This window comes from Molothrus aeneus, chromosome 5, assembly GCF_037042795.1.
Source record: "Molothrus aeneus isolate 106 chromosome 5, BPBGC_Maene_1.0, whole genome shotgun sequence".
In the NCBI taxonomy this organism is placed as follows: domain Eukaryota; kingdom Metazoa; phylum Chordata; class Aves; order Passeriformes; family Icteridae; genus Molothrus; species Molothrus aeneus.
Genome location: NC_089650.1, coordinates 10,832,621 through 10,856,128, shown reverse-complemented (window position 1 = coordinate 10,856,128; position 23,508 = coordinate 10,832,621). Strand labels below are relative to the sequence as shown.

Here is a 23,508-nt window from a genome sequence, read left to right as displayed (position 1 = left end):
AAGGTCTTTAGTCAGCACTGTGCTTTTCCAGCACAAGCACACAGTGAATGCAGTGAGGCTGGGCTTAAGGACCCTGCTGCAACCCTTAGCTCAGAGAGGCAAAACAGCACTGCACAGCTCACTGCAAGGCTGCTAAAATTCATTTCCTCAGCAGTGGCAAAGCTGCAGCACCCCAAAAACAAAGCACTGCAACAGTGGGCACCATGCAGTGCCATAACCTGCCCAGGTAAAGCCACCCCTCCCGTTTGCCTTTGCTGGCAGTGGTGTGGGTGGGACAGGGCTTGACAGTGGTGTGGGGATGGCACAGGGCTTGGCAGACGTGTGGGGATGGCACAGAGCTCTGCAGTGGCATGGATGGGACAGGGCTTGGCAGAGGTGTGGGGATGGCACAGGGCTCTGCAGTGGCATGGATGGGACAGGGCTTGGCAGAGGTGTGGGGATGGCACAGGGCTCTGCAGTGGCATGGATGGGACAGGGCTTGGCAGAGGTGTGGGGATGGCACAGGGCTCTGCAGTGGCATGGATGGGACAGGGCTTGGCAGAGGTGGGGATGGCACAGGGCTCTGCAGTGGCATGGATGGGACAGGGCTTGGCAGAGGTGTGGATGGGACAGGGCTTACGCTGTGCAACGCTGCCCTCGATGCGGTACCCAAGGATGATGGCAGCCCGCTGGATGTCCACTCTGTTCATCAGGTCTGAGCACTTCAGAGCACTCAGCCTCTCCCCATCTTGGTCCTCCACGAAATAGATCAGCTCCACGGGGTTATCAACACCAACTAAGCGTGACACGTTCACAATCTGAAAAGAAATTGCAAAGCTTTTACATTTTAAGTTGTATTTATTTGCAGCTCCCATACATTTTGTCTTAAGAGTTCATACTCTCTCTCCTCTGTTGTAACTGAAAGGAAAATTTCAAGGGAAGTGATCCCTTAAAAAATATATTTTTATGACTAACCTTTCCTTTTCTCCCCACTACTTGAATCATAAAAATGTACACATCTGGTAAGTAAGAGAACTGCTTTCACTCTAAAGACGCCAACACTGTGCCACCCTGGAAGCTTCTACTGCCTTTAGCAATGGTTGGTTAGAAGAAGTGTGACTGCACTTTTCCCTTCTCTAAATGCCTACTCTAACTTTGATTTGTTAGTCATAACGCACACACCTCTTTGCTCCAGTTTTTCTAAATGTTAAGCAGCTACACAGGTGAATATTCTGTTAGCATCAAATAAAACTGTTTGCTCTGTTTCAACTTAAGCACTTGCACAATCACCTTCATCCTGCACACAGCTCCCCTTGGCATCCACCCTTCTTCAGGAAGGAATGTATTGGACGCTGTGGGAAGGAATTCTTCCTACCTACATCTAAAGACATTAATAATCAAAAGAATGCATGCTATGAGGAAGCCCTGTAGATACTCTCTAACCATCAAACATCTACATTGCATATGAGAACCACATAACTTTGAATTCCTGTAAAATTACATCTTTTTATATAACGACTCTCCTCTGTTTAACCATTTACCATGTAATGGTGAGCTCAAACTAGAATTAGGATAAACAGTAAGAGGTATGTGATTTTTTTTTTAAAGAGTTTGAAGGGCTCTGGAAGGAATTGACATAAATAGAGCGGAGTATTTTGCTTCCTTCAGAATTATCCTTCTGCTATGAAGGACATACTTAATAATTTATTATCTCAGAAACTGCCCATAGGCCTAAAGTAAAGCAAACACATAAATGTTTGCATGTGAGGCTTACAAAAGCAAATCTTTATATTGTTTTCTTTCCTAGCTTCCAACTAAACAAATCATGTTGAAGGAAAGAAGTACAATTTCTAGCTCAAGAGGAATGATGTTCTGGTTTTGGGGAACAGCAACTCAACATGTCCTAAAAAAGAATTCCCAGTAATGGTAACAACAAGATGTATATATAAATATATGTATATTAAAAAAAAAGAAAAGATGAGAGAAAAACAAAACAAGAGAAAGCACAATTGTCATAAAAATCTTCTAGGACAAATCAAGTGAAAGCAAAAAGTAACATTCAGTATCAGCCATATTTGATGCAAGAAACAGAATATCTACAAATAGAGCAGAAAAATGTGCAGATCTCTGAAATGCAGCAAGAGCTGCTAACAGGACCCATTAAATGATGCTGCTGCTCACCTGAACACCATTCCCTCTTCTACCAGCTAAGGGAAAACAAATCCCTGACTGAAGGTAACAAAACAGCATCAATAAATGAGGTTTCAACACACATATTTGGCAGCTGTAATGCTAAATCTGGCTTCACTGACCTCAAATATAGAATTGGTTAACAAATGCCCACAGCTTTGTATTATATATTACATTACATCTGCTTCAGGAGGGTTGCCACAGCCTGATTTCAGTGCACAGTGCAGCAGAATGTACAGACTGGTATCTGCTCCCAGCACAGACGAAACCTTCCCAAACAGCATTTAACTCACATGGTGGGTGAGGGAGCTGAAAGGCCATGTGGGACTGAAAATCAATGAGTTCTTAGTTTTAATTTTATGAAGCTCCTCTGTGCATAGCCAGAGAATCAGAGAAAATGAGAAAATTCTTAAACTGAGCTGTCATATATTTTACAGCCTGTGAAGAATCCAAGGAGTATAATTATGTGTGTTACACATATCAGGTCATGGTACCAAGCTGCCTGTATGGGTTAACAAAGGAACTTCTCCACAGCTGCCTTTAGAAAAGGCAGAGGGTAAGAAGGACAAGATTTCGGTGCAAGTTGTCACAATGGAAACTGGACAAATTTTAACACAGAATTAAAAACAACAGCATTTGGCTCCCTATGCTGAGAAACAGGGATGAGTGAGAACAGTGAGAGTGGAGAAAGGAATAAGTAGCTGGAGGTATTTCAGCACAGTACAGAGAACAGGAGAACAAGCACAAAAAAATTCAGTGGAGGTGCAGGCTAGTGCTGATGAACTAAACTCACTATTTTAAGCTAAATTTTATCTGAAATAATTTCTTCTGAATACACAGTATTTTATGACTGCTCACACCATACAGAGAGAGAAGCTTCACAGAGAGAAGCTGCAGACAAAATTTCCAAACCATGGGGAGATGGTTATGGATTTCTATTCTGGGAAAGTTGGTGCTTAGCAGGGTAGTCTGGGAGCAAATACAAGACAGTTAGATTTGTACATAAACCCAGTACCTGTGACAATAGCAGTACCTCAATTTTCATCTAGATTTTCCTTACAGATTTTTGTAACTAGCCTCTGAGTTTGCTGGAACACAGGAAATGGCATACTGGCCTGAACTCTTTTAAATCTGGTCAAGGAACTGAGGCACACAGTCACTGTGCCTGTTTGTTACAGAGTTTCTGGATTCTAAGTTTTGTGACACATGGTTCCAAATTATACTCTTTGTGCAGCTTCAGACTGCTTTAGTCTCTGTCCTTGAGAATGATAAGAATGCAAGCAGAGACAAATAGTATTTGCCAGCCATCCAGCAAAGCAGCCTACATGTAAGGAAGCATTTAAGCATTTTACATTTACACTTTGGCAGTGAGAGATGACATAGGGAGAGAAGAGATAGAAGAATTTTAAATGCAGAAAGTTGGGGGGGGAAAGAAAAAGAAGAAAAAACTAATTCAACTCCTGTGTACATAAATGATACCATCTTTGTTGATACTAGATGTGCATTTAACCTCCACAGAGGAAAGGCTTAACTGTGTTCAGGTGTCAGTAAATTTAATTTAAAAAGTGTTTTCAAGTGAATATCATAGGTCAGTGAACAGAGTTGCCTTGGTAACAAAATCTAGTTGGTAATTTCAGGCACGGAAATACAAGTGGTGGGGAAGTTTCCAAGGCATTTTCAGAGTCCTGGGCAGCCAGTGGGATGTCCTGGTCAGCAATCCCCACAGGAGCAAGGAAGGCCTGGTGAGCTGTTTCAGGGTCTGGAAGGCATGAGCACTACTGAGAAACAAGCAGATATGCACACAGCATCTCCAGGGCTCGTGCAGGAGGATTATTTCCTTTTCTTGCCTTCCTTCATCATACTGGAAAAAAATAATTGAAAAAGATGCTCTTTCTGTCTTATTAAGAGTAGGATTTTAGTGTCTGGGCAATTAATTCAAGCTGTACTGTGGTCAGCACACAGAGGTACAAGCAGGCTGTGAGCAACCTGACAGGAGGGGTCAGTTGCTGCCTGGGATGGCTGCTGGAGGGGCAAAAAGCCTCAGAGGAAAAGGTGAAGCAGCAGCAGTGCCCAAAGGCTTCACTTATAAACCTAAAAACTCACAGCAAGCCTTTATTTATAAACCTCAAAACTCACAGCAAGACAGGCTTTCCTCAGCCAGGAGAGACACACAAGCTGTCAGCAGAAAAACACGAGAACAAATTTTTGCCTTAATGAAAAGCTCAATTCAGTCATTGCATTCTCTCTCTCATAAGCTGCTACTCCTCACACACATTGCAAATAAAATGCTGCCTAACATGTTCTTTAAATCAGAACATTGCTCTTTGTTTAATTCACTAGGATCAGCTTTTCACTTTCTATTAGGTTCAAAGGACAAAGTATGTTGAAATAAAGGAAAATTTATTTTTTTTCTTAGCTGCTGCTGTATTTTTAAACTACAATTAAGCCCTCTAATTCCTAAAAAGTGTAATGAGTTATTATAGTAAACTTTGATATAATAAAATATATATTGTAGCTATTAAAATATAAATATAGCACAGATGTCTGCAGATGCAATGCAAGCCACAGTAAGCACATGCCTTCAAATTTGCAGCAATGGAAGATGCTCATTGAAAATATGTATGACCTACTCTGTGAAATATTAATACAATGTCACACAAAAATCAGTGGAAATATCAGAAGTACAACAACTAGGTGTGAGGCTTCAGCAGGGGTTTTTGTACATAATGGTTACAGACCTTTTTCTCTTTTTATCATGGAGTGCCACCTGTTAGCACAGACAGTGAAACAGGAGGGGAAAGCCTGCTATTTGGGTACCCTCCAAAGCTCTTCTTCAGACTGCCCAGGCTTAAAGCATAATTTTTCACATTCTTAGGTACTAACACATGCCTTTAGAAATGAAATCTAAACCTCAAAAGGTATCACTTCTATTTCCTGAGCACGTGAAAGGAAACTAATATGCCTGCAGTAACATTCACAAATAATTGCTTCACCTCTTGACCTGCAGTCCTGATTTTCCACAGAGCTTAGAAATGTCACATTTCAATACACTATAAATATATTTCACCTCAGGAAAAACTCCAGTCTAGAGGGTCACAAGGCAAGTGAAATGTGAGTCTAGTCTTTAATGGATATATAAACATGTTCTGTTAAAACTGTGCAACACTTTTGGTGCTGGCAGCTTTTTTTCTTATTTTCACTGTATTATGCTCTACTATCATAGCAGTCATTGATTTGTGCGCAGGAAAATGTGAATTTAAGCACAAGAAACATTATTAACTCTCCCAGAAGATACAAACACAGCTTATAAACTTGGCTAAGAGGAACAGAATTAACAGCAGTAAAAGGTTTATGGCAGATGCCTATGGACAAGATCCTCAGCTAACAGGGGAACATCCTGGAAAGGAACTATCCTTCAGTCTGGAGCTCACCATCACTGCAGCTGCACACCACAGCCTCTCAGGCTGTCTCACCTGCCACACACCTGAACATCCTGCCAAGGCAGCACCAAGGAGCTGTGGCACCTGCAGGTACCTGCTGTTCTGAGCACACCCAGCACACACACTTCACTGCAAGGTTTCTCTTCAGCCTCCCTCCCTCCACATCTCCTTTGTTCAGCTCTAACCCCACCTGAAAGGGTGGGCTGGGAGCACCTGGAGAAGCCCTGTGATGGTAGGATGTGCTGACTGTAATGAATAGAACCCTCCTCTGCCCAAAGCCAGCAGTTGGCAGGCTCTTTGCACTAATTAAGTGGCATAAATGAGCAGCACTGCTGTCTGGAACATGAGCTGCAGACCTTATCTTATGTCCCAGTACATAACACAAAGTCAAAAGAAAAAAATGCTGCATTTTCACTTTCCAAAATACCACTCCTTATCTAAAAAGGATCTGCCTATAATTTTGTGCATGAAAAAATAAACTACCTGAGCTTTATTGTGCAAAGTCATAAAACTGTAATCTAAACATACACATTTTATAGGCTGTGGTATCTTCGCTAGCAACATAAGGAATATTTGTTTAATTTATATGCAAAAGGAGGACAAAGGCATAATGAACAAAGTGCAATAAGAGGTGCTGGGAATAGGAGATCTGAAGCAGACACCTATTAGCAGCAATTCGAAGCTGTACAGAAGAAAAATAAAATAAAATCTCTATTACTGAAACAGATGTTTCTGAGACAGGAAAGCAGAAGTAAGAATAGCCCAACATCTGGAAATTTAAGTGGTAGCAAAAACCATAGGATTAAATTAAATAAAGACAATAGGTCTGAAATGCAAAAAGGGCATCTGGGAGGTAAACCAACTGTCAATGAATTAGTTGGAAATGGTAATTTTTAAGAAGATGAGCCATTAAAAAAGTACTCTGGCTTTCAGATTGTTGAACTGACTAAAAAGAACACATCAGAATTTAAAACTTTAAATTAAATAGTAAAGTCTTCTTGGACTTTATGTGAATAAATCCACCTGTGACTCTAAAACTCTAAAGCAGCACTGGAATTCAGATAATAGAAGCTGCTATGTGTGCAAAATTTGGTATGAATAATCATTTTTACCTGAAATCCAACCCTGTAACCAGGAGTACTGCAGCAAATAAGAAGTTAAGGGGTAGAATGTACTACTCTACTGCTGCACCAAGCCACACATGATTCTACTTTGTATTTCTCCACCATTGCCAAAACATCTCAGAGAGCTGTGAAGTAGCTGTCCCAGAAGATAAGTGTTTTTCAGATGATCATCCTGTCTCCTTTTGCTAGGCACTTCATGTAAGCCAAACAAGACAGAACATTTTTAAAGCAAGACAGAACATTTTTAAAGCAAGACATTGGTAAAACAATTTTCACTGCTGTTTCTATGAAGCCATCAGAAGTTTTTAGTAATCAGTTATTTGCATTTGTTATGTTTAGCTTAAAAGACATATGTGGTGCCTGAAAGAAGACCCATATTTTGGGTGCAAAACACAAGTATCACCAACTAGCTAAAGGTGACGCATGCTTTTGAGTTATATTTCTTAACTCAAAACCTGAGCACTTTGTTAACACTCATGTTAAATAATTCAGTAATTTATTATCCTTTATTTCTCATCCTCTTAGTACCTGCACAATGTTGCTGCCTGCAAAGCTGGCCCGTCTCCAGATCCTGCCTCTGAGCAAAGCCTCGTTGAACAGGTGAGCGAGTTTCCGCTCCATCTCAGCCCGGAACACTTCCTCCTGAATGCGCTGGTCAACCACACCCAGGAGAACTGCATGGCACAGAAAACAGCCCAAGAAAACAAATTCATCAGTAAAACTTCTCAGTTTCTTCTCCACAACTTCAATTACAAGCTTTGAGTCGCCCTGGGACAGCTCAGGGATAATTCGAGAGCACCTGACCTGTTCAGGTGGAGGTTACTTGCTGAAAAAGGGACACATTTGGTTAATTTGGGGGAAAAAAAAATTCAGGCAGAGGATTTTTTTGGAACCTTAACCAGGCTAGACAGATCCAGGATAGTAAGGAAACTATTTAAATTCTAAAAATGCATAAAATCGTGAGCATCCATCCAATGAATTTTTAAAAGCTGCTAAAAGAGAAAACTTAGTCTAAATCGTCTGCTTCAACTAATTGCAGTCAAAAGTGTTGTGTTCAGAAGTGATACTGAGCTGGGGATGGGGAGGGCAAGGTTCTTGGAGAAAAAGTAGAATAGCAGCACATGAATGAAGCTGTGTATTCAAGTGCAACTCCCCCAGGTAAGATTAACAAGTGTGCCAATCACAGCACAAAAAAATGGTTTGCAGCCTTGCTTACTTGGCAACCAGGTACCCTGGGTCACTGGGGCAGCTAATGCTGAGAGGAATCCCTGAAGGAAGAAGAAAAAAAGGGTGGACTTTTACTAGCAAAATGGCATCCAGTTAGAGAAATGTGGAGTGAATGGAGCAGTAGTCATTCAAATGATCCAACTGAACAATCCTCCAGGACAGCAAACCAACTCACTGCTGACTGCATCAAATAAATTCAGTTTTAATTCTCCTCCACTAAAAATATATCTATTTTTTAAAAGCTGCTTTTTCTGTGTTTGGACATTTATTCTTTTAAGTGTAGAGCTTAATAAAAAGCCACCAGTTAGATAAAAACAATTAAATATAATTTTAAATTTTTAAAATTTTAAACAAATCTATTAAAGCCACGTTTTCAATTTGAAGATTTCACTGCAGATGTCAGAAAAAGGAAACATTTTCATGATTTTTCACCCAGATCAACAGTATCTGTCTTCTGAATTCAATCACAGACTAAGTATCTCAGAATTAAATAGCAAAACAGACAGTGACCTAAGGCTATTATATACACCAAGCAGAAAACTGTTCTTGCCTGTGTATTGGATTTCAGTATCAATAAATTATGTTTAATAGCATGAATTGTATTCTACAACAGAGGGAGAACACTGTATATCCCAGCTTTTTATGACTACTGGGATACATGCACGTATATCGGGGTAATTTGATATTAAAAAATCTTTACATGCATAGATTCTATCATTTTCCCATGTCGTGATTCATTACCCTTAAAATACAAAACACTGACTGAAAGCAATGACTCAGCCAAAGTCTACCAGCTCTTCCCAGAATCCTGCAAGAACTGAGACTACAAAAAATTCCTCTGCAGGGGAAAAAAAAAAAGTTGCTGCAATTTGCTTTCAAAATCTTACAGGCAGAACTTTATTTAAACCCAAGGGAATGTGATTTTAGAGCTGGAAGAAGCCTTTTTTTACTGCAGGAGCTAAGGGAATTTTCAGCAGCAATGGACAATCCTAAAGCTGAGCAAGAGAGGGAGCAGGTAGAGCCAAAAAAGCCAACACAAATCTCTAAGGAAGGATGCCACTGGTTATGAGACACATGTAAGAGATTCTCCCACATCAGTGAGCATTATCTGAAATTCTAAATCTTTCTTCTCTGAAACAAACCATGTGGACATCAGAAACTGAGGTGCAATTTGGTTTCCTGCTTAAAGAGTGAAGTGGTGACTAGTGGGAAGAGATGGGGAAACCTGGAAAAAAGAGCAAGTCTATACAACAGGTGAACTAGAGGTGATAAAAGCTACATGAAGACAAGAGAGTATCCAGTGGGGCACCTGCACCCTAAGAACAAGTTTGGTAGGCAAAGCCTCCTCACCAATCAGGCTTAAAAGCAGCAGGTAAGACCTACAGGAGGGAGGCAACCTCAACACCCTTTGAGCACCTAAATGTGACAGTTCAAGCACATCTGTAAATTACAGAATAAAACACTCAGAAGACTTTGGTGGGAGGGATCTTCTGTGAACGAATCAGTAGAGATCAATGAAATGTCATGAAACTCTTTTATGTACTCAGAATTCATCTATTTTCTCTCTGTTTTTTTCTGGGCATGTTTTGGTAGAAAGTGTCACACAAATAAAAATTTAATTTTCACTTAAAATAGATACCTAAAAATCAATGTGGCATATTGACAACATGCAGAGTAGATACTTTATGCCTGACAGTCTGAGCTGTTTCACTAAGAATGAACGGCCTTGTAGACAAAAAGTGCTTTGTGTGCATTACCATGGAATTTCAGTAGTTAATTCTAGACCAGGGATTTATATTTCCCAGATATTTCAGGTCACTGGGCCTTTGGTTTTAGAATTTATTCAGCTCAGACATGTTATTACCTCATAAAAATGCAGCACCCCTAAGCTATTGATATTTATGCAGGCTAGTTATCCCACTACCAAAACTAATTGCACTTTTACTTACTCACAGAGACCATACATACCTGTTCTCACCCAGGAAGATTTCATCAACTGGGACACATTAAGCTTAGGATAATGAAAGGCTGAAGAAAAAAACAGAATGGAAGAAAAACATCCATAAGAACAGTTTTCTAAACAACGTACACAAAACCAGAAGCCACTAAATAATTTATACTGTCAGCAAGCATCTTATTTACACAGATGCACTTCTGCTCCTGAGGCAATGCAGACACAATAGCAAGGGAAGTGCTCCCAATGTACACTGCTGAGTTTGTCTCTAACAAAAAGAAGCTAAGTGAAACAGTCAGATTTATTACGTGAAAGACTCCAAGCTGCTGCACCGAGCTCATTGCTCCCAGGAATTAAAAAGCTCACTGTCTGAGCTGTGACTCTTACTGAGCTAGCTGCAGGATCAGACTCTCGCTCAAAGGGCAGTGAGGCACCTCCTGAGTGTCTCAGGATGAAAATAAGACCTGCTCTGAGGCAGAAACTACAAGGAAACAATAAATGTAAAGCAGAGAACTAAACATATATGATTTGTGTTCCAGACGTGCAGTTTTTTTACAAAACCCACAAATAACACTGCTACAGACAAACCTCGTGGCTTTTCTGCTTGGCTTGGTGGCTTCAAGTTTTCCTAATTTCTCAATTTTTCAAAAAAAAAAAAAAAGCTCTGCTCTAGAGGGAAATCCTTGCCCCAGTAAGGAAAACAGTCTATTTCTACTGACTTCAGTATAGATAAGATTTTTCCCAAGATTTCCACTGGAGAGCAGTAAAGACATGTTGGGAAAGAAGTGAAGATGGGGGCTGGGCCAACAGTTTCCTCAAGGGAAGTCTTAAGCTTCACTATGGCAATAAGGAAATGGAATGGTCTTAACTTTCTCAAAATATTTAATCCAGATGCAGTTTGCTAAGCATTATACAAAGGTTAATTTTTAAACCATTTCATGAACAGAAAAAAACACAGCACATAACAATTAAATGACCTGGCCCATGCTGGATCAATTTAGAACAAAGATGTCTACAGTTGTGGACTAGTTTGCCACTACTCCACATTTCAGGGAAGTAGAAAATTGAAGTTTTTCTAATTTAATGATGCAAGAATTTGTAGACAAGCCATTCTCTGTCAGTGTACCAAAAATCTGATTCTTTTGCCCATTAAAAAGCTTAGGAATTTTTTGTTTAAGGTAAAAGCAAAAGAATCATTAGTTACATTTTACCTTTTATTTTCACAGATTTATAACTAATTCCTACTGGAAGAAAAAAATAAAAGAAAATTTGGTTATTCCACCTTTATTTCAGTAATAGCAGCACTAGCTTCAAGATGACCACCGGGCTGGGCACTCTGTGACTTACTATTCAGAAGGGTGTTGGAACATAGTCCTTTTTTTCTGAACAGGAAACACTGGCCCTCTATGCAACAGATCACAATGCATTAAATTTCCAAAACTCTCAGACAAGCAAAAAGCACCTCAGAGTCCATTTAAACACACCCATTTATTTTTGGCATCCTGATACTCGATTCTACTGATTGTAGCTTTTAGACTGAAATTCTATTTACTCTAGTCATGCAATTGTTTACTTCCATTTAGAAATGGAAGCTGAACAAAAAAAAGCATAAACTAAACTGAAAACTGATTCTGTTGTTTTCCAATGCATGGAAAGAGCACGATAAGGAAATCAAAAACCTTCCAGTGACCATAATGCTTTGAACTCCTAGCAATTTTGAGTTTTCTCTTCTTTAACCCAAAATCATGTTTCACTTCAATACTTACTGTGCTCTTCACACTTTTTCTAATTAGTACTTGAAAATTATTTAATTCATGCAAATTGCTGGGTGACTATTCGTTTAAACTTTCCACGGAATTAATGCAACTTAAAAATAAACCAACTTGAGCAGAAAATCTTGACATTGAAAAGGAAGATGTGCTGTGATCATTGCCAACTAAGACTAGGTTCTAAAACCTGACAAAGAATGCTGAAAATTGCCAGAAGTCAGCCAATCCAGGTTCCAATTCTTATACCACAGGTCACTCTAGTGTCTCACTGACACACAGACCTTGGGCTCATCTGGAGTCTCAGCACTTGCAGCAAGATCAAATTTGCAAGAGTTCTGATGTCCTCTGGAACTAACAATCACAAACAGCACTGACTGATTGTTATTCTGAGGGGGAAGCTGGATAGACAAAATGCAATTATTAGCTAGATTGCAGCTGGTCTGCTAATGACTCTGGATGCATTAATGAAGTAGATGCTGGCATCATTAGGAGATGCCAACAGGCAGCCCTGGAGCACCATACCGTGTAACAGCATTGATTTGGTGCTGAATGAAAAGGGAAAGGGTCACCTGCTCACCAGAGACATACTAAGAGCAGTCTAAAGCACACCACTCAGGCAGTGTGGCCACTGCCAGATGTTCCCAGGATCTCTCTCTCTCTTACAGATGTGTGGGACCATGCAGGATACAACTGGTGTCATGCTGATCATTCTTATTTCTGATCAACAGAGAACAGGAGTAGAAAGCATGGAGGGAAGGCAGGATGTGAAATGAGAAGGCATTAAATGAAAAGTAAGATTCCATGCAGATACTGGGGTGTGGGCAATAGCAACACACTGTGACTTTAAAACCTGATCTAAAATCCACCCAGAAAAAAATGCCAAATATTTCTGCAGTCTTTGGACCACATCATACAATTTTATATTTATCCTATTGGCCTTGCAACATCTCTAAGATAGCCAAAATAGATGACATGCATCAAAGTGCTACTTAGAACTGAAAAAATAGCAAGTCCCAAGGCAACCCTCTCTACTTAAAGTCCTAAGAAAAACAAAGAGCTTTATTCAGGGTAAGTTCATGAAGGCAAATATTGCCATCTACTCCACAGCTAGCCTTTACCTGTACCCCAAGAAATCTGCTAGCCATAAAGAGATACCAAATATATAGTTTCCTGTTATTTTTAATGAACTAGCACCCAAACCCTGTGATTAGACTTGGTTTTCTTTCTGCTGACTTGTAGGTCATGACCATCTAACCAATTTACAATCTGAAACGTGAGCTGTAAGGTGGACAATGAAAAATAAGCACGAGAAAGGTAAACTGGACATTTGAATAGAAACATGTTGCTTAAGTCACCTAGAAGTCTTGTGAGGAAAGAAGAAAGTCTGGAAGTTTCCAGGTTTTGCCATTTTGATAGCCCTATTCCTGCAAAGAACAGTCCACATCTGCCAAACAACTTTCACTCCTGATCCTGACTCTATGTGAGTGGGGAAAAAACTGAAAAAGAATTCCTGGTGTTAATGATGGGACAAACCACACAATTAAAACTATAAACAGGACATATTATTTATGTGAATAAAAACCATGTGAGGACAGTGTGTGAAAGGCAATGCAAAGTGAACAAGTGGCAAGGAGCAAATGCACTCTTTGGAACAAGGCTCATATTTGAGATATTGATGTCATGGTCTCACTTAACAATGTAGGGATGCACAAGTAGCTTTTCTTGGGTATGATCAACTTCAACCCCCAAGGTTGGGGGTTGAGCCCTGGCACTCGGCTCACCCACAAATAATTTCTTTAGATGCAGCTACAAAGCTTACAAGATCATGCACAAAGTCCTTAAGGGAAAAAGAAAAGCCACTACCAAGAGTATGAATTGTTAGCATGCCTGATAAACTAAGGCACAAATGGCACAGAACAGTATGCCATGGAACATTTCATATTTACATATGAACACTGACATACATAAATGGTTTACATCTAAATATCCAACATTCCTAGAAAAAAAATCACACTGAAAGCAAAGGTTTGCATATTAATTGGCACAGACCAAAGCAGCTATATCAATCTAAGGTGTTGTAACACCTTCCCTGCTACAGTTGCTCTGTAGAGTTCAGGGCCTCGAAAACAAAAACATTTAGGCATCTCCCTGCTAAAGTACCTTTGAGGATCTGGCTGTTGGTCACCCTCAACAGTCTGCTGAATAAGATGTTTCAGGAAGGATCTGCCCAATGCTGCTGAGCCTTTGCACAGGATTTTTGGCTCTGAATCTGAAGACCTAAAACCCTTAGGCTCAAAATCCAGTCACAGCAGCAGTGTAAAAAACTGTAGGAACAGCTAAAAATAACTGGCTGTGGTTGTCTCACTGATAAAAGAGTCTGAACTACATTCATCATTTCTGTGCTTGCTGACAGAAGGACCCACAGCTCCAGTAATCTGAGAAACTGTGTTCCCACTTTGCCAACTTACCAAACAGCACCAGAGCTGGTATTCCAGAACAGTGCCTATTAAAGAACTACTGAGACCAAACCAGACCAGTTCAAACCCAAATATGCTGTCCTACAATGGGCTCAATCTACAGTAAATGTGAGCTCTCCTAACAGCAAGAAAGTTGCTGACAAGATGGTCCTTAATTTAGGACACCTTATCCACCAAATCCTCATGTTTTCTACATTGCAATCTTTGGGAAGATCTCATAGTTCCTAAAAATCCTGAGCTCTCCACTCATCCTGCTTTACTTTGTTTTGTAATTGACATGTGAGTGACCACAGGGCTCCACTGGCACTGGCACCATCCCCACTGAACAGACACTGTACACATGCAGGTAGTAAACACAGGGACAGCTCCTGACATGAGCATTAAAGCAATTTCAAATTTCCTAAGTACCATCAGGAAAGGAAAATAGAATCATAGAATTGTTTGGTTTGGAAGGGACCTTAGAGGTCACCTAGTTCAAAGCCCAAGGAGAAGCATGTACATTCATCTTTAATGGGAATGTCTTCCCCTTATGACCAGCCTCTCTTTCAGGCTACACCAGCCTTGGTAGAAATTCTGTTATCCCTTAATTGCACTGTAGCTCCATTGCACAATCCAGAAGATGGATTCTCAGCAAGGGGCAAGCTGCAAATGCACAAATATAATTTCAGAATATGTGGACAAGACTAAAAGCTGTAAGAGCTGATGTAGGCTCTTATAGGAAAAAAAGAGTCCCTCAACACCAAAAATATTACTAGAGACTAAAAGCTACCTAAACTCAAGCTCAAATGCATAAAAGAGAGGACACAGAGTAAAGAGAGGTGTCTTTCAAGCAATCAAGGCAAGAGCAACATTTTATTTGCATTCAGTGAGCAATAAAGACCATAGCCCACAAATGTGAGTTGTTCTGTGGCTTCCAAGATAAAAAGAAATGCTGGTCATCTATGGACAGGGATTCTCAAGACTTGGTCCTGGCTCAACTAAATAGACCTACCACTGCACAGAGCTCACACTTTATGTGAGACCAAACAAGAACAGAAATGCTTAACAGCAATATGTCAACAACCTCATACTTCTTTTAATTGGTTATGCGAGTAGAGGGATCAAAAATGCTGAAAACATGAAATAAAAAGCTTCAAAAAACTAGTATGTTTAGAGTGCATCCAGTAAATGGGGAAGTATCCTGTGCAACCACCTAGATTGAAAGCTGCTAAGAAGAGCAACTTTTCTGTTGACAGTGACTCTCTTTACAGTAATTTCACTGACATACACAGCTGCATAATGAACACCAGCTACTATTAGACCTGATTTTCCACTAAATGTTTAACTATATTGTAAAACTCACTGTGTCAGATGTTATGCATCTCTACAGCTCCCAGAAATAACTCCGAAAATTAAAAAGCATGGTGAGAGAGGAGAAACGGGGAATTAATGGACTGAGTCAGTGACACCCACCAGCAGGAAAAGGCAAGTACTATTCTCCCATGATCTTGCTTATGTTCCTGAGTCATCTGAAAAATCTAAAATCTAACATAAGTTGTCAAGGCCAAGTGTCAAGCAAGCTCTGTTATGCAGGCAGTTCCCACTCATCTACGTTTAGGATGATGGTGGTCTGAAAAAAAAGACTTGCCATGCAAATGTACATAAAAAGTGAGAAAGGTAATACTTTAAAGCATAACAGACTGCATAGACAAATTAATTCAGACTATGTGGGCAAATATCAACTTATGTAGCCAGCGTACCAGGAGTTTCTAGAAGTCAGAGACATGGTTAAGAGCAGCTGAAAGTACTGAAACTCCTGACAATTAGCAAAGGTCTCTCTAGACATAAGCACAGACACACACCTTGCACTGCACTTCACAGCAATACTGATCTAAGTGATTTTCTTATTTTTAGATCTGGACTAAGACCAATGAACTGATGAAGCCAGGTTAAGCACAACTGACCCAGCACACAAGGAAAGTATGATGACAAAAGCAGCAAGATATTGTAACACCAAAATGTGAGCAGAAACAGGCACAGATCTGCCCTGCAGAACTCATGATTCAAGTTAGGTACTTGAAGCTGCATTATCACTTATGCAAGAAATTATTTAAAAATTGTACAGAGGGAAAATACTGGACAGAAGCATTCTGCAGTACTGGGTAACAGCAAATACTCACGTTCAGCAATCTGCTGCACAGGGAAGCCCAGGTAGAAGCTGAATTCCACCACGGACAAGTTTCTGAGCTGCTCGCTGACTTCAGACCCATTGAGAAAACCGTACCTGTCTCGGATGGCAAAAACAATGCTCACAGGGCCCTGCCGAAATGCCACCCCAGGCCTGCTCAGAGTTATATTCAGTATCTGAAAAGACAGCATTGAAGCAGGGTTAGCAAAATCTAATCACTGCCATTTCCATCCCTTCCTTGACAGACTTTTCTTTTCCTCTTATATGAAGAGGGGGGCAATTCACATCAAGACAGAGGAACATCTGCTCCAGATTTGTTCAGCCAGCTGAGTCTCAGAAGAGGCAAAGTTACATGTGAATTCCTCTTCAAAGAGTCATCCTTTAAGGTCAATCATAATCCAGAATGATCTGACAGCTACAGCCCAAAAAATGATGAGAAAAAACCACCTAGCGGGACAGACAGCAAAATAAATCTAGTTGTAAATAAGTCTTACATGAATGCTTAGATACATGGAACAGAAGAAAGGGATTGATTATGGCAAAAAAAGTTCTGAAAATGGATGTTCTCTTGGTAAAAATTTCCTGCACCATGCACACCCAAATCCACCAGTTGTTAGAAGCCTTTTTGTGGCAACAATATAAACAGCAAATGTATTCATGTAGATAAACCTCTTCTGAAAAATAAGAAGCATTTAAAGTAAGTTGGCTAAGCTAATAGTCCAAGAAATTGTTTTATATGTTCTGTCTTCAGTCTATGCAGTGACACTGTGTTTCAAGTTGTGAGCACTCTTCTATATGTATTACATAGTATTTTAGACACTCTAATATTTGTCATTTTTCTTCCTGAATTTATTTTAGTGTACAACAGATGGGTATTTATGGTGTCAGTAAAACAACATAATAAAATTTTTACTGAGTTTGGTATTACAACAAAGTTAGATTAAATTTAAGAATTCAAACAGAAGAGGGAGTTGATCTCATTAAATTGAATTACTGATTTTCCAGGGAGCTCTAAGCTCTGTTGTGTGATTCAGGGCTCTGCACATGTGCAATACCTTTCATGTGTGAAGTTCCAGTAGCAGCTGTCCCAGACATCATATACTGTAAGTATTTCTAGATCTCAGAAGCAACCAGCATGTTTGCTCACATGATGGCAGGGTCATGTAACTCCTATATTCCCCAACAGGGTGGGGAAAAACAGCATGGCAATGAGACCTGAGAGCTTTCTTCCAACAAAAACTTTTTAACCACACCTTAGTCTTTTATAGTAAACTATGATGGGAGTGACTCTGGTAAGGGCTGTAACAGTTTTTATTTGAGAAATTATAAACCCTATCATATTCAATAATGCTTTTGGATATAAACCATCACCTTGGATATTTTTTTCAAAAAGCTTGTAAAAGCTTGCAATATGTGTCTTGTTATTTTTTAGGGGGAAAAGCCCAACTGACTTCATGACAAAGCCTTGTAGGTCTACATGACCTAGACTGCAAGTGACAGCCAGAGAACACCTAACTCATTTTATTGTCTGGAAGAAACACAGGACAAGCAAAGGTGAGGGGGGGAAAGGGACAGATACAAACCATGCTCATCCTCTCACCTGCACAGTGAAGTTGTAGGACTCCTGGTGCTTGTTCACCTCCAGGAATGCCATTGTCAGCCCCCTCTCAATGCGCTGGCTAAAGGTGCAGAATCCAATATCCACGTTTCGAGGTACAAACTGAAGCACTGAAAGCAAAGGGCAATTATTCCTACAGAAAAGTACTTCCATGAGAGAGAACAAAACAACAGAATTCACAGGGCTATCATTTTCTTCTTTCACGAAGCTAAGGACACCTTCAGTGAAACACCAGATGAAAATACATTAAAAATACATTTTGTGTTGCTGTAGTAAATTCTCTGCTCACTAAGATTGGTTGCAGCAGTAATTAGATCTCTAAAAGATACTAGTGACAAATACTGTTTCCTCTTGTATACTAAAAGACCTTCACTATATACACGTGGCTAACTTTACCTCACCTGACGACTGAGTTGGCCACACTGAAATTCTGAGCACCCAGCCAATCCATGAAAATCTTCAGAAAATAAAGCAACAAATATCTCTTTCTTGTAGCCTGAAATACAGTATTTAGCTTGCCTAAAAGACTACATATTGGATCCATGAATGCACATTAGTATTTGTCTAATACTTTCAAAACACTTAGTAAGCTATCTGTTAAATTTAGATACAGACATCTTTAAATTCAGAAGGAGAAAGAAAGAGCACAAGACAGAAGGAGTAAGGGTAGTGGAAGGTGATCAGGCACACAGACCTTAACTACATGCACATCTGTGGATTTCCACATATAGCCTTACCCAAAGAAATGCTATAGTTAGCTTACAGATCCTAACAGCAATGTTATACAAGGTTCCAACCCAAAAAATACACCTCCTGTCTATTTATACAACCATGTTAAGCAGAGGAAAAAGACATCACACCTGCACAGTTGAAGTGATGTCTTGCCATACAATTATTAACACAGCACAACAACACACAAAGCGTATCTGAACAGAAGTACCATGTTGACATTTATTAACCCTGCTTGTATGCTCAGTCCCTGTCACTACCTCATTACACAGACAACCAACCAGGCAAGCAGTTTTATCATGCAAACAGGGCCCAAAGAAGATTTTAAATGACAACACTGACTCTCAATATCTATTACATGGGTACTGTTTTGCTTTAGATTATTAGCAGTCAAACTTTGCATGAACTGCTGCAATACAGCAGCCATGGAAAGCTGAATACTACATAAGCAACCCTCCTGCTCATGTTATACATGAGCAATCAATCCTCCTGCTCACCAATTCTTCTACATCACAACAACACAAAAAGGCAGCTTTTAACATAAATTTAATCTGAAATTGACACAAGTATTACAAAGTAGCTGCACTGTGATTTTATGAATAAACGTTTCATGGATTTTTTTTTCTCTTCTCACCTTGAGAAGCAAGAGAAAGAGCACAACTATTTTGCAACGTACCAAAAAAAATCCTGAAAAAACACAGGAAGTGATGGGTTTAACTGTTTACAATTTACCACCTCTCTGCCACAGACCTGCAAATTATGTCATTAACAAAAAGAATTAAGATTCACAATAGGGTTTTGACTTGACCTTGCACTGCAAGTGAAGAAGTGTGAATCAACAGGAGCTACCTTTTCCCCTCTGTGTAGGAGGAACTCACCTGTTTGAACCTGGAATCTGTTGTCTGGCACAGTGAAAGAAGGGTGCAGTGAGAGGATGATGGGGGCCTCCCCACGAAGAAGACTGCTGTTCACAAGCACATTTATGACAGCTATTGCCGTGTAAACAAAGGGACCAGATGTCACCAAGAAAGCAAATTTGGGGGAAATTTTATAAACCTACAAAAAAAGAAAAAAATCTGAAATTAAGAAAATCCAAATATGTCAATGTTAAATCTGGCAACATTTTAGACCTACACAGTCTCATGCAGTTCAAAGCCACCTCATTGAGAGGCAGGAAAATGCAGTCTTTATTTTTCAAAGAGCAGCAGAAGCACAAACACAAGTGCTGTGCCTTGCAGTCTCTGCTCCAGTGCATCAGAGACAACTCCCCTGTGCCAGATGCACCTGCTGGAATCTCTTCAGTACAACACACCAATCTCAGCACTCCTTCATTTATCACATTCCCACATATTAGCACTCCCCCTTCCCTACATTCCCCTGGTGTACATAATATTTCCCATACAAAATTCCTGTTTACTTACTGAACTGCTTGCATAGCTTCTGCATTTCAGTCATACATCACATAGTGAATGCATCCTATACCATTCATATGTGGCACACAAGGAGTAAAATACACATAACCAATGTTCCTTAGATATAATTTTCACACTCAAGAAACTTTCTTCCAGGGAACACTTCTATCTGCTTGTTTCAACACAGTTACCACATTACAACTCTCCTCTTCCAATTCATGTCCTGACTTTGAGTCTTCTTAAAAACCCTGAGGAGCCTTAGACATCATGTAAAAGAAATGAGATTGCAAGTTAAATATAAACCTTGAACCATGCAGACACTCTTATCCATCATTTCTCAGCCACCTAAGTAGAACAAATGGAAAGGTTTTATTTATTTAAACATACTGCAGTGTCTTCCCTCCTTCAGAGAAACTCTCTGAACATTAAGAACACCTGTTTCCCCACCATTACTTTCTTCCTTCCTGGGTTACTCCCCCAGTTTGCTTTATTTGCCTGTGGCAGTCACACTTCAAAAGTATTTTGGGATATCCAACATGATGGCCTCATGGATAAATCATGTAAACCAGAGACCCAGAGTTTCTGATAAATTCACTGAAGGGATGCCAGCACCTTGCAGGTGCCATGCTGGTGAAGGGATGTGTTAAACACCTTAAGCTTCAGGAACAGCCTTATAGAAAACCACAGTGCCACTAAATTGCGACCCACATATTCCTTTTTGGTATTTCTGCTGTAGTATAAAGTGATGGCAACTGCTGCTGAGATGAGACAGCAAGCAGCTCCTTCCTGTCTTCTAAAATGCCTGCATTTCAGAGAGCTCATCTCCACCAGAAGAAACTACCTCAGCAGCAGAAGGAAATGAGAAAAAATAATCTATGCTGCTCATTATGCCTTTCTTCTTTCTTTGCCCACAAATATATGCAACATCCAACTTTTATTTTAAATGGATTTAGATCCATAAAACTCAAATTTGTTTGATATGAATAATGTGCACAGCTCCTTTCATTTCCTCTTATCTGAAATTTTATTCTTTTATCTCATGATGAAATAATCTCCGCAGCTTCAGTTTGTCAAACAAACAGCAGTTAAAAATGGGTAACACATGCCAAAAGAAAGTTGCCCATTACTTGCAAATGAGACTGCTTAAAAGGCAAGAAAAAGAGGAATTAGAATTACAAATCTCAGTGACAATTTGCTGGTGATTTCTGAAGCAGTATATGCTGAGGAAGAGAGGGCTGCTGCAGCCAGCATATACTTATGCACGGGAGTTGGGTATTTCAGACACAAAAGCAAGGCTCTGTAACCAACTCACCTGCCTCCATCTCTGACTGGTTGTGCTGCCCCACAGACAACCAGGAAAGCAGCCCTGGAATTAACTTTTTCAGCTCAACAGCTAACACTGGTTCCCTTCTGTGCTGCACTGCATCAGAAGAGCAACAGCAACTCCAGAATGGACATCCAAAATAAAAATCCACTTTTAACAGTAATTTTGAGGTAGGCAGATTAGAACCACTACAAGCTATTTCTGCTTGAGGTATTGCAGGGTTGTCTAGAATTAGCTCTCTTCAGCCTCATCCATATGACAGAAATAACAGACCCACGACAGCCTGATGCTGTCTACAAGCTAATTCACAGAGAGGCCTACAAAATTATCAAGGCTAGATGAGCACAGCTCATGACTCTGGAATCATGATTCATGAATGAGAATAGCTGCTCTTGGCACAGCTCTAATGGTTCACAGACCCAGCCATCCAATCGAGCTCTCTCTTGGAAGTTTCACCTCTACTGCTAGGACAGCTGGATGCTAACAAATTAGGTGGCTGAACCATCACATTTTAGAGTGTCGCTATTAAAGTACACAAGCATGGATTTCTTATATTAAAATGTACAAGTATTTTAACTTTAGCACCTTGGGCCAGAAAGCCAGAGAAGCACACAAAACTCCACGTGCAGTTTGGAGCCATCCTCGCTGCAAAAGCAGAAACCTTCAGCAGAAGCAGAGAACTCTTCCAACACCTCGAGTTAAGCTATCCCTGCTCCCAAGTGCAATGACTGGCCCAACTCTGCTGCTCCCAGGACACAACCTAGCTCATTCCAAGCTACCCTCACAAGAGAGAGCACGTCCAGCACAGAAAGCTTTTAAGGCTCAGTTTCCTAAGGCTAGAAGAGTATTTAGGAAAAGCATGACTGTATCTTTTCTTTGTCCCTTATGATGTTTCCTAAGCATTTGCTATTGATTATTGTCTGCTAAAATACTTGACCAGATGCACCTTTGCCACAACCCAATCCATGCCTACACTCCACTGTACTACGCTATGTAAACATCTGGCAGAAAGCATCAACAACTGATTTTCTCACCACCACCTTATTAAGAATCCTATAAAGAGCCTGTAGAGGGTGTTTAACTTCCTGAAGATGGACTACAAAGGCTCACAGGTCTTAAAATAAAGCTTCTGCTTCTAGGCACGTTAGGATCCTGAGGCAGCAGTTCTCACTGGTTTTGCACACCTCTACAATACCAGCCACAACTTCAGTGAAGCAGAGATGAAGCCAGTGCAAGCCCACAAGGTGGCATCTTTGGAAGAAGCATTTACCTGGCAATGACCTGATCTCCACACTTTGGAGGCAGAGTTCACTGATTTGGGAATATAGGAACTGGTAGCTTAAGGACACACCACCAAACCCACATTAAATACAACAACCTAGTGGCTAAGGTAAAAATGCCAGATGCATGATAAAATTTCCAAGTGCAAATGAGGCTGGCAAAAACCCTTTTCCTGCTGGCATGAACTTAATGGCACCAGGGGTCCTGGCAGTGAGTCACTGCCAACACTACTTTATTTTACACCCCAGTTCAAGTCAAGTCAAGAGAACATTGTCTTACAGATCCTACCCAAGTGTCATAAGCTTTACATTACAGAGTGCTGACTAAAATTACTCTTACTCAGACAATGGGGTCTTATTCTTTTGCAGATGCAATATGTTGAGACCAACTAAAAAAGACTTTGAAATTTTTGGTTATTCTCACTTTGCTGTAAGGATTTTTCTAGGGAAAAAAGTGACAGAAGCTTTTTTTTCATTTGGCAGGATCCTACCTCCTCTTTTTTCCACTTCAGCAACTCACAGTGTTTGAAACAATAAAGTAGCAGAGGCCAAAGTTTCAACTGAAAAAGCTGAGGGCAAGAAATGCTTTAATCCTCCTTTCACTGCTAAACTTGCTTCTTATTTAAAGTGAGCAGCAGTTATAGCCATCACAGCCATGGATTTTATTTTTAAAGCATACATTACTACAAAGTTAAATTTAACCGGACTGTCTCCTGATTTACTGTACATTACATCACAGCAAGGGAACATCTGTGAGCTGTAATAAGAGACACAGTAAAAAAGCAGCTTAGAGAAGTGCACTGCTTTACCATAACTTG

At 40.1% G+C, this 23,508-nt stretch overlaps 1 protein-coding gene across 3 annotated transcripts in view; it reads right to left on the bottom strand.

The window, feature by feature from the left end:
- The window catches only part of KIAA1549 (KIAA1549 ortholog), a 141,987-nt gene that overhangs the window by 44,111 nt on the left and 74,368 nt on the right, over positions 1-23,508 (bottom strand). For all 3 annotated transcript variants that reach the window (XM_066549631.1, XM_066549633.1, XM_066549632.1), the window contains exons 4-9: positions 19,553-19,730; positions 17,928-18,055; positions 16,320-16,503; positions 9,929-9,988; positions 7,262-7,407; positions 620-797 (exon numbers count right to left, since the gene is read on the bottom strand). In XM_066549631.1, coding sequence (XP_066405728.1) covers positions 620-797; positions 7,262-7,407; positions 9,929-9,988; positions 16,320-16,503; positions 17,928-18,055; positions 19,553-19,730 — 874 coding nt within the window. The remainder of the gene's footprint in view (positions 1-619; positions 798-7,261; positions 7,408-9,928; positions 9,989-16,319; positions 16,504-17,927; positions 18,056-19,552; positions 19,731-23,508) is intronic.